The following is a 15,644-nucleotide window of genomic DNA, read 5'->3' on the forward strand; positions in this document are numbered from 1 at the left end:
GACTCCGTCCATGTGGGTCAGAGTAGAACTGTGCTCTGGAGGGTTTTCGATGGCTGATTTCTGGAAAGTAAGATCATCAGGCCTTTCTTCTGAGGCACTTCTGGGTGAACTCACGTGTCTAAATTTCAGTGAACAACCGAACACATTGACCATGTGCACCACCCAGGGACACCTGGGTAAAGGTTAAGTGGATTGTACTTGAAAAGATGAAAGGAGGGTGGGGGGAAAGGCAACAGCTACTCTAGTGAGAGAGAATTCTATTTGGACAGTCCAATGGATTGCTACTAGGATATATTTACATCTACATTCCTCTTCGGAGTTACTGAGCATTGATTGGTATTGGATGCATATGAAAGGGAAAAAAGTATTCATTCAACACTTTTGAGCCCTTACTCCATGTGTATACTTGTCAATAAAATGACACCCAACCTGCTTCACCTGTCATTTAGACAAATGGTCTTTCAAATGCAGCCTTTGTAAGAAGTGTATCACTTGATGGCTCTGAGTCTCTATCTTGACTTATTCCTGACCTTGCACTTCTTCTTTTTCTTTTGTCCCCTCCAGAACAGTGCTGTTGTTCTACCAGAACCCTCTGCCCCTCATCCCCGGAAGAGTTAGAAAAACTACAGTGGTATGTAGCAAACATCCGGACCCCATTTCCTTATAAAGCAACATTTAATCACCTTACTGACTAAGAATTTGTGGAATTTTAGGAGAAAGGAAGAAGAACTTTCAATTTTAGAGAAAGTGCACAGTTTTCTGTTGTCCAAAGTTTCCCTTTGGGCCAGTGCCATAGACCGGTGGTTCTCCAGCTTGGCCACACATGGGGCCACCTGGGATCTGTACAGATCTGATCCCCCACAGTCTTACCAACAGAAAGTGTTGTCATATGTGTGCAGATTTGCCCATCTGGTGGGCAAGAAATGGTGTTGTTTACAGTTACAGTTCTCTTATTAAGAATTTGCTTGAACCTTTATTCATGTATTTGATGGCCATTTTTATATCTCTTTTTTGTCATATCTTTTCCTCACTTTTCTGTTGTATTTTTGGTCAATTTCTAAGCATACTTTTATGTTGTAAGCACTGTGCCTGTGGTGTCTGTTTTGAATGCTTCTTCCCATTTGTCCATTGTCTTTTGACTTGATGTTTGTGTCGTAAAATATATCAGTCTTTTTCTTGACGGTAAGTTTTGAGACATAGTTAGGAAGTCTAGTCCTCTACCAAATTATAAAGAACCAGACTTTCTCTCTCTCTTGTTTAATACTTGCCTGGTTTTACTTTTTACACTTAGAGCCTTAATTCATATGGAGTTTATTCTTGTGTGTGGTGTGAGGTGTGGATCTAATTTTCTCTTTTCCCAAGTGTCTACCCAGTAGTCTTTGCATCATTTATTTAAAAGATCAATTTGTTACAAGGGATTTGAGATGCCACCTCTGCCATATATAAAGCTGTCATATGTATTTGGGTCTAGTTCTGGACTTAAGAGATTAAAATTGGAGAAAGCTGACAGAGGGCTACACTGGAACTTTCTGTACTATTTTTTGCAGTGTTTTTCTAAGTCTAAAGTTAGTTCAAAATATAGAGTTAAGAAAATACAGCTGCCTATCAGCGATTCTAATTTAATTGGTCTGGGGTAGGGCCTAGGCATTGAGACATTTAACAGCCCCATCCCCCACCCATCAACCATAACCAGGTGATTCTAATGTACAACCATAGCTAGAATCACTACCGAAAAAGTATCACCTAAATGGGAATAAGGAGCCCTGGTGTTGGAGTAATGCATTACACGTTACTCATTGGCCTGCCAACCCCAAGGTCAGCAGTGTGAAACCACCAACCGCTCCAAGGGAGAAAGATAAAGCTTTCTGTTTCCATAAAGGACTACAGGGGGAGGAGCCCTGGTGGGTAGTGGTTACATGTTGGGCTTCCGGGCACAGGATTGGCAGTTCAAAACCACCAGCAGCTCCTTGGAAGAGACTAGGCTTCCTACTCCCATAAAGAGTTAGTCTCAGAAACCCACAAGGGGTCACTATGAGTCAGCATTGACTCAATGGCAGTGAGTTTTTGTTTGTTTTTGGAAAGGGTTACTGTCTTGGAAACCCACAGGGGCAGGTCTGCCTTGTCCTGTAGGGTCACTATGAGTCAGAATTGACTCAATGGCAGTGGATTTTTGAGAAATGGAGAGAAGCTGGGTGAGGGATGATCCCAATAGCAGATGACTACAAAAATTATATTATCACTGGTGTGAACACAGGCATGCAAACATGTACATAGAAAAATGGCAAGTAAATGAATGGAATATTCACAAAGGGTCAAAATGATTGGCTTGCCTACAGACATTAGGGGCAATATTGTCTGTTTTGAGCCATGTAGCATTTTATGTATGCATCTACAATCAGAGGAAATTTGTATTTCCAAAAAAAGGGAGGGGATAGGCTTTGCAAATTTGAATCTTGAAAGCTAAGTTTAGTCTGTCTACCCTGTGTGGGCCATGTTTCCTGGATGTATTAAAACACTAAGCCTGGAGGAATTGCTTTCAGAGGAGCCCTGGTGGCATAGTTAGCTAAGCAACAGGTTGCTAACCACAAGGTCAGCAGTTCAAATCCACCAACCTCTTGGAGGGTGAAAGATGAGGCTTTCTGCTCCCATCAAGATGTCCCGCCTCAGGAACTCAGAGGGATAGTTCCGTTTTGTTCTCTAGAGTCCCAATGAGTCAGAATCAACCCAATGGCAACGAGTTTGGGCACTATTGTTAGGTGCTGTGAAGTCCATTTTCAACTCGTAGCAATCAATCCATTTGAAGGCCCAACTCTCTATGGGAGGGGTCAGCAAACTGCAGCTCTCGGGCCATACGCGGCTCTTTCAGTCTGTACACGTAGCGCTGAAGTCAAACTAGAAACTATTTAAGGATATTGTTCACAAAATGGTGAATCCATTTGTTTGTAAAAAAAATATATAGTTATGGCTCTCAAATAATCTTTAAATTGTTGTGAGGGACTGAATTGGCTCTTCCATCTGCAAAATATGCCGTCCCCTGGTCTAGACCAGAGGGGTGAGAGACTGCACTTTTGGGATCATCCGGGGAATTTCAAATGCATAGACACCCTAGGACCCAGCCTCTAAGTCTGTTGTCATTGATGTAGAGTGCAAGCTTGGTTTTGCTTGTGGTAAAATATATATTTATCTAGCAAAACACAGGCCATTTCACCCCTTTACGGTGTATAGAGCTCTAGCACAAATTGTGCTCACTTTGTTGGGCAGCCACTGTCATTCCTGCTTCCCAAAGTATTTGTCACCCTGCACAGAAGCAAAGTGCCTCTGAAGCAGCCACTCCCCCTTTCTCCCCGGAGACCATGAAGTCCACCCCCACCCCCGCCCCAGTCACCTCTGGTGTCTGCTCACTTGCTTCTCCTAGATGCCATCCACTGGGCACTGGGATTTCTTAAAACTCCAGGTGACTCCAATGTGCAGCCAACCAACCATGGAGCACCATTGGACTAGAATCAGATGATCAGGGCCTTTTTCAAAAATGTGGTGAAATAAGAACACTTGCCATTCTCACCATTTTTAAGTATACAATTTCGTGGTAGTAATTACATTCACCATGTTGCACAATCACAGTTTGGACATTTTTTTCATCATCCCAAACAGGCATAGCTCCCCGCTCCTTTTCCCTCGGGGTCTTTTTGCTACACTGGCTCTTAATACTGACTGTACACTAGAACCAGCTCGGGCACATTTGAAAAAATACTGGTGTGTCAAAGTGGCCTCTGGGGTACTGGAAATGCTCCCAGATGAGATCTGGGTGGGAATTACACAGAGGCAGACACAGATTGACATGTATTGGGCTCCCAATGGAAGGCCAGTGTGCTTTCAGATGTGTGTGTATCTGTGAACTGTGCTTCAGGAAGGAAGAAAATGCTGATGCCGACACCCCACGATTCTGTGGGCTTGGAGGGGAAGGCCGTTGGTATACTAAGTCATCATCTGGAACGAGATCCATCCAAGTCTCTTCTAGGGAACCATATGTTGCCCCTTCTAGTTACCCCCCCTTCCCCAAGACGAGCAGCTCTTGTACCAGATAGTAGATGAATCGCTTCCAACTTTTGGTGCCATGAAAAGCACTGGAGAGTTTAGAAAAGACCTAGGAATGCCATCTCCACCCCGAGGCCAACTGAATCAGAAGCTGAGGAGTAGGCTACCCCAGTCTGAAATTTCAGACATAAGGATATTTTACCTTATCCTCGGTGAATAGATACACAGCAAAGCCAACGCCATCCAAACGTTTCCAGAAATAATGATCACGATGAATGTAATGTTGGTACATTCCTCACTGAGTCAACATTCCTGTGATTTCTGCCCTAGTGGCTTTATTCCCATTGGCTTAAGTTCCCTGCGCCCCGCCCCCTGCCTTTTTTTAAAATTGGGATTAATACCTATATCGAATCATTCCATTGTTCAGTCACATCCAGCAGAATTGTACATTTGCGACAGTGTCAGTTTCCAAACATTCTTTTTCTATATGGTCTGCTTGGCATCATCACCCCTTTACCCTGTCCACCACCTCCGTGTCCCCCTCCCGCCAAAACCCTTATTCCACTTGCTGACTCGATAGGTTCATCAGTCCTGGTTTTCATACCCCCCAACATGAAAAACCATATGCTGCAACTTCAAGAGGGTGACTGACCCCGAATGACACAACACTCCTGAGGTACCACCCCCCCATATGTACAATCAAAAACCATACAAAACAATACAACCCCCCAATACATAAGATTTTGGAAACGGAATCAGGTCTAGCATGTATCCTAGGGGGAATCTGCTGACCAGTTCTAACGGTTCAAGTCCGGCTTCTGCCTTTGACCTTCTATAGTCAACTCACCAATGCACTCCATTTAGCGACCTCTTTCCTTCTATCTCTCAACTGTGGATGGAGGGCCTTCATCAGAGCAGTCTGGTCTTTGGAATAGCTGTTGTCCTTGTGGTTCACATAGTTTGATTTTGTTCTGAAGACGGCTTTCTTGAGCTATATTCACGCAGCATAAAATCCGCTCCTTTACAGTATGCAAGTGAGCGGTTTGAGCGTATTCACCATCCGCACAGGCCATTTCCGGCCATTTTCATCACCTCGAGAAGAGAGTCATCCCCTTCAGCCATCACTCCTCCATCCTCCCTGCGCCTGGAACCCCCAGCCTTAAACCATTACTGATTTCCTTTGTGTCTGTTTTTTATTTTTGAAAAGTTCCTCTGGATAATTCTCGAACATAGCCAGGGTTGGGTACCACTGGCCTGAAGCAACATTGAGGGCACAGCCATCCAAGAGCCTGTGTTTAGATAAAGACTTTGGAACATATTCCTTTCTTCTTTGTGAGTGATTGGAGGAAGGAATATGAAGTTGAAGAGCCTGAGATGAGTCACGTTCTTAAAAAGAGATGCTGGCTTAGCCTCCCTTTGACCCCAGCTTGATTTGGTTTCTCAATGAACAAACAGATCCTTGTCACTTACCATCTGCCTGGTAAATACTATGCTGGGCTAGCACAATCCATCCAGTCCTCATGTGTCCTCGTGGGTAGGTTGCAAAGATAGGTCATTACGTGAAAATCGACATATGTGAAAACAGAGGATGACCACAGCAGATCATAGTACCTGGGATGACTGCATCATCACAAAGCTGCTGAATTACATCATCATGTAACTGGGGGTGGGGTGGATCACATCATCACACAGCTGGCAAACAACTGAGATTCTGACCCAGCCATCTTGCCACATAACTTTGAACATCCTAGCCAGCGTTCTTCTTACCTTGCACTTCGGTGGTGTTGGTTTTCAATGCCCAGAGTAGCTGGGAAGTAGATTTTCTATTATTGTAAAGGTGAAATGTCAGACCATTAGGTGGTGAGAAGTAGGTGTATAAAACTGATGAAGGCAGATTTCTCATATATGGAAACCTGTTGGCTCACAATGTCTTTAAAAACGCTATCGCCGCCGCCACCATGCCCCAGGAGCACAGGGAAATCTCAAATGTTTGAATCTCAAATGTTAAGTGATAAGCCTCAGAACAGCAGTGTGAGCTTGTGCAGCCGAACTCCAGAATTCATAAAGCTACCCACCGTCTGACTGAGTCCTCTTCCAGAGAGCAGGCGGTGGAAGTGGAGGGGCCATAGAGGTGCCCGGATGGCATGGGATGGCGGGGGCTGAGAGGAGCAGGTTCCCAAGGATGCCACATCACCGTGGGTGAGTCAGATGACCGCCAGAGGAAGAGGAAGTCTCTCCGCAGCTCACTAGTGACTCCTGCCTCTCTGCTTCTCTTTCAGTGATCTGCAGGAGCCCATCCTGTGTGTGGATGGCCCTCCGTTTTCTTCGGCCAGCAAACCTCTCCCAGTTGCTCCTCAGACCACAATTCTCTCCCAGGTGGCCCATGCCTTGTCTTTTGCTCAGCCTTTAGATCATCCAGCCATGCCCCAGAACGCCCCTTTGCCCACCAGAGAAATTCACCTTCTCTCTCATCAGCCCTCAGCGACAATAGCTCCCATTTCTACTAATGCCATGAGACCCCACACTGACGCCATCTCCTCCTCGAAAACCCAGCCCAGCCTTCCTTCCACTCCTCAGCCTGTGAGATCCTCACTTGCTGCTGCGACCACAGCTGCTCCTCAGAATGATATCACAACCAGCTCAGCCTTTAAGACAGGTGCGTATGAGAAGCCATGCCCCACCTCCACGCCCCGTTTGTTGTCATTGTGGCTACTGAGATGCAGCCACCAGCCTGCCAAACCAAGGTATCTGGATCTAAGTTGAGCATTCCTTGACTTTGAGAGCTTTCCTTGAGAAATTCATAGGAGATAGAGACGACTAAGTTCAAACAGTTTGACCTAGACAGTGGAGCAATAGCTCTTAGAGGCAAGTATAGATCTCATTTTATTGAGATGGATACTTTCTGGGTTCCTGTTTCCTACAAAGGAACCTGGGTGCCGCAGTGGGTTAAGCATTGCCCTGCTAACCGCAAGGTGAGCAGTTCAAACCCACCAGCCACCCCCAAGAGAAAGATGACACAGTTGGCTCCTGTAAAGAAACCCAACGGAGTAGTTCTACACTGTCCCATAGGGTTACTCTGAATCAGAATCGACTTGATGGCGGTGAGTGAGTTCTCCTACAAAAGAGTGTTGAGTCCCTTTTTAACAATCCGAACACTTCGAACTATTAAACAGAGGAGTTCCACTTAGCCAGAAGGCCCAAAGGTGAAAAAAATGATTTTCTTGAAGATCAGCCAGTCATTGAGTGGCAGCGGTGGGACTGAGGAGGGGAGAAATTTCCAGAAGCCCTGGGTTTGGATCTGCATTCACCCTCCCAAACGATGTGATCTCAGATGAGCCATTTAACTCCTCAGATTCAGCCTGCTCTGTTTCATGGCTGAAATAATTTCACGAAGTGCACTCGATTGAGAAAGATGGTGTATGTGACAAGGCTTAGCCACGAAAGTGACATTTTCACAAAGCAGGCTTCATGGGAAAGAGATAAAGGGCCGAGAGAGTGAGGCAAATAATTCTCTGTGTATTCTCTGGAGTTTCAATTCTGAGAATGAGAAGCAATTCCACTACTGACATTGGGAAGGTGGGAGGCAAAGTCAACGATGGGCCTCATCTCCCATGGTGCCAACACCCCCAGGAGCTTTGGAGCTTCTGCCAAATGACTCTGGATTTGCCCAGCTTTCTCTTAAGTCATTTTGTTGTAGAAATGTGGGCATTTTAAAGCCAAATTGTGAATTCATGCGAACATTGGTTCAGTGAAGGTTCAATAGCAGATGAAGAAGAAAGGAGAATTAAAGTGTGATCGTGGACTTAAGATGCCCACCTTGCCCCAAGCTATTGCCTGACAGTCAAGCTAACATGCTACACAAAAAAATTATCCACGTGACCTCCTGCACCTGGGACTTTAGTTTCAGCCAGTGAGGCAACAGATGCCAGCTGACATACACATAAAAAAAAGATGTGCATTGTGGTGTTACTTGGTAGCTAAAAAGTAAATCAAATGTAATGGTTTTGCAAGGAGTCATGATTAAGTGAGATACTACCCCTCAACCTCCATTGGCCATTGCACAACTGTGGGAGTAATTACACAAGAACAACTAGCTCTCCCACTCTGTTGTTAACTGTGAACATGCATGGATAAGGATAGAAGGAAATATGCGAGTACAATGTTAAAATGATGGAATTAAGGGACTTCTGTTGCCTTTGGAAAAGACATATTTCCAGTATTGTTCCCCAAACAGAAGCACTATTAAAATCAGACTTTCGGTGAATTCTCACGAGCTGCTTGTTGGATGATTTCTTTTGTCCCTAAAAAAGCACCTAGTTGATGAGAAATACAACCTTCCTCTAGTTCCTAAAGGTTTCCTCCCCGCTCCCACTACCATGACTCGAATTCTATCTTGCAAGACTGGTTAGACCAGAGGAGGTACACTGGTACAGATAGGAACTGAAAATACAGGGAATCCAGGACGGATGAGCCCTATAGGACCAGTGGTGTGAGTGGCAAAACAGGGAGGGTAAAGGGAGAATGGGTAGGAAAGAGGGAACCGATTGCATGGAACTGTGTGTGACCTCCTCCCTGGGGGACAGACAACCAAAAAGTGGATGAAGGGAGACGTCGGACAGGGCAAGATATGACAAAATACCCATTTATAAACTATCAAGGGCTCATGCGGGAGGGGGGAGGGGGGAGGGAGGGGAAAAATGAGGACCTAATGTCGGGGGTTTAAATGGAGATAAAATGTTTTGATAAACGATGTACAAATGCGCTTTACACAATTGATGTGTGTATGGATTGGGATAACAGTTGTATGAGCCCCTAATAAAATGTTAAAAAAAAAAAGCACCTAGTGGCCCACATTAAATCCTGTACACAGGATTCCAGTAGATGTCCAAGAAGGATTCCAAAAGTTCAAAACCTTTTTTTCATTTTAATTCCATCGTCCACAGATTTTGAAGCCCCCTTCATGTTCAAATGCCCACATGAAAACCAGGGTTGGGAGCCCTTGACAGCAATGGTGTTGGTGGTTTCTCAGGCGCCGTCACGCACCACTTTCAGCTGTGAAAATCAGTGATGCTCAAGCCCTACACTCCCACTTGGTTTCATTTTTCTCTAATCGAAGCCGAAGAGAGTAGTAAGTGGCAAATGATATCCATATATGAGGAGAGAGAGAGAAAGGGAGAGGGTCAAGTTTATTTAAGTACAATTTACATATAACAAATTCATCCTTGGCATGGGTCAAGGAGGCTGGAGAAACACAATCATGTGACTAGCCATCATCACAATCAAGCTAGATAACACGCCACTACTCCCAAAACTTCCTTGTATCCCTCTGTTCTTTGAGCCTCGCTTTCTCCACTTCAAGTAATGCATAGGTGATTCGGTGCTTCACCCACGTTGTCTACTGTATCAGGAATAAACTCACTTTCATAGCTGAATAATAGTGCTTTGTATGGATGTACCCCAGTTTATTTATCTGTTCTCCATTTAATGAAGTGGTTCTCAACCTGTGGGTCCCGACCACTTTGGGGGTTGAATGACCCTTTCACAGGGGTCACCCAGTTCCTAACAGTAGCAAAATGATAGTTATGAAGTAGCAACAAAAATAATTTTATTTTGGGGGGTCAGCACAACATAAGGAACTGTATGAAAGGGTCGCGACATTAGGAAGTTTGAGAACCACTGATTTAATGGATATGGGTGCTGTGTCCAGTTTGGGGCTATCAAAGCGACCCAACCCAACCCTACCCATTGCCATCGAGTAGATTCCAGTTCATAGTCACCCCTATACAAGGTTTCTGAGACTAAATCTTTACCAGAGCAGACAGTCTGATCATTCTCCCCTCCCAGTGGCTCCTGGGTTTGAACCACTGACCTTTCAGTTAGTAACCCAACACCTAACCCAAAGCACCACCAGGGCTCCTTAGGAAAAGAAAATGCCCTCCCTGTAGGAGCTCTACTGGTTTAGGGGTTACCCATTGGGCTGCTAACCTAGAATACAGTTCGAGATCACCAGCCGCTCCAAGGGAGAAAGAGGCTTTTTGCTTCCCTTACCGTCTTGGAAACCCACAAGAGTAATTCTACCCTGACCTATAGGGTCCCTATGAGTCTGAATCAACCGGATGGCGGTGAGATATAAGCATTCACAAGGAAACCTTCAGCTTTAGTTATTATTTTTTTAATTTCTCTCTGGCAAATACCTAGAAATGAGTTGGATCGTCGATGTATGTTTACTTTGATTAGTGGCATTTCCTTTCTGTGCTCCGAATGTGATTGGGCTCTTTGTTATAGACATTCTCACCATCAGCAACTTCCAGGCCACAGAACTTGAGAAACAGGTGTGCCAGATGGAGAAGATTTTGTCCTTCGGCAGCTTGGCACCTAACCTCGCGGGAGAAATGGTCACCCAAGTCAGCAACCTCCTTCACTCCCCACAGGCCTTGCTGGCCCCTCTGGCTCAAAGGTATGGCTTGGTAACCTGGTGGGGAGATGGGAGGAGGCCTGTTAATGATATAGGGGCTTCTTGCAGGATTCCCGACAGCCCAGTCATTTCCTCCAAAGAAAGGCAGGGTGGTTCGGTGGGTAGTGGCATTTTTGTCTTCCGTGCAAGAGACTTGAGTTTGATTCCTAGCTTCGGCAGCTCATGCGCAGCTACCACCCATCTACCAGGGGAGTATTGCATGTTGTTATGATGATTCACAGTCAATAAAAACCAAGACTCCAAGTTACAACCGATCCTGGAGATGGTACAGGGCGGGACAGAATTTTATTCTATTGTGTATGGGGTTGTCATGTCTGGGAACCAAATTGATGGCAGCTAACAACAGCTTTTCTCCCAAGTGCTTGGTGCCCCATGGCTTCTCAAGTTCCTGCTCTCTGTTCTGCCTAGCTCAGGGGGGCAGGGAAGAGGGGGAGCGCTGAGGGAACTGCCCCTATCTTGACAGATTGCTGAAAGTGGTGGCTGACATTGGCTTACAACTGAATTTTTCAAGCAAGACCATAAGTTTCACCTCCCCTTCTTTGGCTCTGGCCGTGATGAACGTGAATGCCAGTAATTTCAACGCAACTACCTTTGCAGCAGAAGACGCTGAAAATATTCAGGTACCCTGTAATTTATTGTGGAGGACTCGCTTCTCCTGGGTAATTGTCATCTCGGTTGCACTTCATGATCGAGTCAATTGCTGCTTCGAGTTTGGAGTGCTATTGAAAATATGAAACATCTGGAACGAGGAAGCACTGCAGACTCCGAAGAGAGGGAGCTTGAGCTAGACGAGTGTTTCCCAAAAGTGGACGACCGCGCCCCCTGGTGGGAATTGCTGGAACGACCCAGCAGGGAGGAATTGCAAAACAATACCTACACTTGATCCTCATACAAAACTTAATTGCCAGGAGGGCACTGAGAAATTTTTTTTCCTGAAAAGGGGGGTGGACAGGCCAAATAAGTTTGGGAGCCTATAATTCTAGATGATCCTTTTTGTGGCCAGTGCTAATGCTTCAGCAGCTGGGTTATGGAAGTTTGGGAGTGGTGTTCATGGGGAGGTGGAATCCTATACAACTGGAAAAATGGACATCGGCTACCTATCAACCCATTTGAATAGTTCAACAAGTGTGGTGGCTGCTCTAGGGAATCTTGGTGGGACAAAGGGTTCAGCACTTGGCTGCCAACTGAAAGGTTGGTGAGAGCAAGACCAGGTGACTTGTTCTTAGAAAGATGACAACCTAGAAAATCCTGTGGGATCCATCCATTGTACGTTGTCATAGGGGTCACCACGAGTCAGAAATGAATGCGCCAGCACCGAGCGACAGCAACAATAACATGTAGCTAGTACACAGCGTATGCTGGTGCGGAAGAGCCATCTTGCTTCTAGCATTTTCTATCCAGAGAGCCTGGTGGCTGGAAATGGCCAAGTAAAACCACAAGTCTTGCTTCTTACAGGCTTATAGTCTTCCCTTACAGGTTTAGTGCATGTGAGTCTATGAAGACTTTACCCTACACGGGTCACCAACTTGGTGTGTCTGCTGCAGTGCTCTCCTCAGGGGTCTACAATGATCCTACCCTTTTTGATGGTTTTTGTATAACCTTAGAATACTTTCTGTCCTGCCTGGAGGCCTCATTTCCATTCTAATTGAGGAGTTCAAGGCGGTTCCTGGGACAAAGACTTGGCAAGCTATTGCTGAGGAAATCTGACACGGAAACCCCCCTGAAGCAAAGCTTTACACATGAGCTCTCCGGGAGCTGGAGTCCACTCAGTGGCAACGGTTGAGTGGTTGTTTTCTGTTCTCCTTAATAGTTTTATTGGGATATAATTTATATAATAGTTCGATCCTATTAAGATGAAAAGATATGGTGTTACACTGTAGTCTACCTCCAGCTGTTGTTTTCTTTCATTGCTGCAACTGCCGTAGAACCCACTTTACCAGGAGGCCCCCACAGACCAAATACCCTTACAGGGTGCTGTGTGCTCACGAGCGCAGGAATGGTTGCATTTTCTATCTTTCCATTATGCCAGCTCCCAAGAGATCTCTTACCAGTTCACTTGGTTGCCAGGTTTCTCTGGAAAGGCCGCATCCTGAGAGCAGCGTTGGCATGATCTCTCTCCCCTCCTCGCTGCTGTGCAATTTGCCACAGGATGATGTGGCGCTGGCTTCCAGAGTTCAGTTCAACTTCTTCAAAACGCCTGCCCTATTTCAGGTAAAGCGGGCCGCTGCTGTCGTGTGTGTGTGTGTGTGTGTGTGTGTGTGTGTGTGTGTGTGTGTGTTGGGGGTGAGGAGGATGTTTCATTGATGTACTGGGGGTGGGGTGTTTCTTTGAATCATCCATTATTCTTCAGCCCAACAAGTTGCTTCAGAATTGCAATTTATTTTTAAACACTGGGCCTTTGGGGGAGGAGGCTGTGGTCCCATTCTTGACATGTACAAACCACGATCAAGTGCCAAATGCAATGGGAAACACTCCTAGTCATCCACTCCCGGAATCCTCCCAGCAACCCCGGGAGAGTGGAACAATTATTAGCCCAACTTTACAGGTGGGGAAATGGAGGCCCAAGAGAGGCTCAGTTCCTAGCTCGGGAGCCCTCAGCTTCACTGGTTGAATGTTTGGTCCCCATTATACATTCACAAGGGTCCCAGTGTATCTGTCTGTGCAGTCAGATTCAGTATTCGGAGCATTGTACAGTGACATGAGGGGGGCCTTGTGGCACGGCAGTTAAGCACTCAGCTGCTCACTGCAAAGTTAGTGGCTCAAACTCACCCAATGGCTCTCAGGGAGAAAATGAGGCAGCCTGCTTCTGTAACAGCCTTGTAAACCCTGTGGGGGCAGTTCTGCTCTGTCCTCCGGGGTCTCTATGAGTCGGAATTGACTCCAAAGCAGTGGATCGGGGTGCTTCAGTGAAATGAGGTGTGCTTCTAATTGTGGGAGATCCGGAGAGAGGCCTGACCTTCCATTTCTCACCGAGGAGGTCAAGGAGAGAATGTAGACTCCTAGGCCCTCGGGAGTATTTTCAAAGTCTAAACTTCTTTGATGGGATCTCATTTCCCCTTGCCATCTTGTTGCTTCTTTGGCGTTCTAGGACCCTGACCTTCAGAACCTCTCTCTGATCAGCCACATCATATCCTCAAGTGTTGCTAACCTGACTGTCACAAACTTGACAAGGAACGTGACCGTTGCATTAAAGCACATCACCCCGAATAAGGTGAGCAGAGGCTGGTTCGAACTCTCCCCTTCCATGCCGTAGACTCAGTTTGAGGCTAGCCAAGTGTCTGCCAATGCAGGTTTGCTTGTTGCTAGGAAGCTGCACAAGTTTCAGCTGAGCTTCCAGGCTAAAATGGACTAGGAAGACAGGTGTGGAAATCTACTTCTGAAAATCAGTCATTGAAAGCCCATCTACAACCCACCCGAGGTTGGCACAGAGCTGGACTGCCTTGTGTGCTGTAAAGCGAAGAGCCACCATGAGTTAGGGGCCAACTTGATGGCAGCAAACCACAACCGTAACTGGCCACCTCCTTTCCAAGAAGAGACGGTGCGGGTGCACACTCTCATCCACTGCTGAATTCAGTGTGTGCAGTAGCAGCTCTGATTCTCCTCTCCAATGAGAAGACATCACTCAGCTCAGTTCACACCGAGAAGCATTGATGATCTCGCTTCGCAAAGTGCGATCCCTGGACCAGCAGCATCTGCATCCCCGAGAGCTTGTTACAAATGCTGAGTGGTAGGCCCCACCCCAAACCTAGTGAGTCTGAACCTGCATTTTAACAAGGACCCAGGTGCTTCTGATGCCCTTTGGGGAGTTTAAAAAGAACTGACCTGTGTAGGGCTCACTTGCTTTGGGGTAGAAGATATGTTCTCATATAAAATAGGAAGTGTGCTTCCAAAACCAAGCATAATACGCTGAACTAAAACGATCCTGGTTTCCTATTTTCAGCCCAGTAAATTAATTGCTGCTCATTTATATTTCTATTGCAGAAAGATTTGCCAGTGATCTGTGTATTCTGGGACGTGAGCCGAAATGGTAGGTTCCGGTCACGCCCTTTTCGAAGTCTTGAGTGGGCAAAGGGAAGAAGCAAGAGGGAGTTGGTGGGAAGGTGGGTGGAGAGGCTCATTGGCACCCTGGCCTTGTTGACAGGACAGATATTCTTTTTGATGCCAACAGGTGGCAAAGGAGGCTGGTCACCCAATGGCTGCTCTGTCCAAGTGAAGACCCTGAACGAAACCATCTGTACCTGCAACCACCTTACAAGCTTTGGCGTCCTATTGGTAGGGTACCAGAGGGTAGGGGTGGTGCAGTGGTAGAATTCTCACTTTCCATGTGAGTGACCCGAGTTCAATTCCCCATCCAGGTACCTTATGTGCATTCACCACCTGTCTGCCAGTGACAGCTGGTGTGTTGCTAGAAAGGGCTGGCGAATGACTTCTAAAAATCAGCCCGTGAAAAAAAATCCCATGGCTCTTTTAAAACTGATGATGGCACTATATGTACAAATGTGTTTGATACAATTGATGTATGATTTGTTATACGAGCTGTATGAGCCCCAATAAACTGATTTCTTGATAATTAAAGAAAGAAAGGAGAAAAGCCCATGGATCACAATGGTCCAATCGTTGTGCATGGGATTGCCGTAAATCAGGGGTGAACTCAGCAGCTAAAATGGGAAAAGTGGCCTTCGATTCTTTGTCTGAGGGGTAACAAGACATCATATACCACGATGTTCCATATGATGAGTGATTTTGACATGTCAGCCGAGACCATGATCTTGTGACAATGCAGCCAATGAAATTCTTCTTCTAATACACAAATAGGAAAGGAAAATGTTTGTACATGGAATACAAGTGTTGTTGTTTACATGTTATTTTTCTCTTTCAGTTGTTCTCTTTCAATCAGGAGGGCTCTTAAACTCAGACTAAAAGAGGCAATAACAGTTCTTTAGTTTTCGGTGCCCTTTAAAATTCACAAAACATTTAGCCAAACACTCTTATTTCACCTTCTCAGGAGTCCTAAAAGATAGGTAGAGTGGGAGGTTGTGATTAGCATTTTGGTGAAGGCAGAAGACTCATTTGTTAAAGTAATTATCCACATAGAGCTAAGACATTGAAGAGCCAGGAGTGAAATTCGAGTCTT

General features: G+C 45.8%; 1 protein-coding gene across 5 annotated transcripts in view; it reads left to right on the plus strand.

Annotated features, from left to right (window-relative positions):
- ADGRG2 (adhesion G protein-coupled receptor G2) overlaps positions 1 to 15,644 on the plus strand; it is an 81,264-nt gene that overhangs the window by 48,425 nt on the left and 17,195 nt on the right. For 4 of the 5 annotated variants that reach the window (XM_045290702.1, XM_045290703.1, XM_045290704.1 and 1 more), the window contains 8 exons: positions 565 to 631; positions 6,315 to 6,691; positions 10,321 to 10,492; positions 10,974 to 11,130; positions 12,578 to 12,721; positions 13,599 to 13,721; positions 14,492 to 14,537; positions 14,679 to 14,782. In XM_045290702.1, coding sequence (XP_045146637.1) covers positions 565 to 631; positions 6,315 to 6,691; positions 10,321 to 10,492; positions 10,974 to 11,130; positions 12,578 to 12,721; positions 13,599 to 13,721; positions 14,492 to 14,537; positions 14,679 to 14,782 — 1,190 coding nt within the window. The remainder of the gene's footprint in view (positions 1 to 564; positions 632 to 6,314; positions 6,692 to 10,320; positions 10,493 to 10,973; positions 11,131 to 12,577; positions 12,722 to 13,598; positions 13,722 to 14,491; positions 14,538 to 14,678; positions 14,783 to 15,644) is intronic. The other variant, XM_045290705.1, reaches the window with a different exon arrangement.

The sequence above is a fragment of the Echinops telfairi genome, unplaced genomic scaffold (assembly GCF_000313985.2).
Source record: "Echinops telfairi isolate 266 unplaced genomic scaffold, ASM31398v2 ScPeMD7_53;HRSCAF=182, whole genome shotgun sequence".
Lineage (NCBI taxonomy): Eukaryota > Metazoa > Chordata > Mammalia > Afrosoricida > Tenrecidae > Echinops > Echinops telfairi.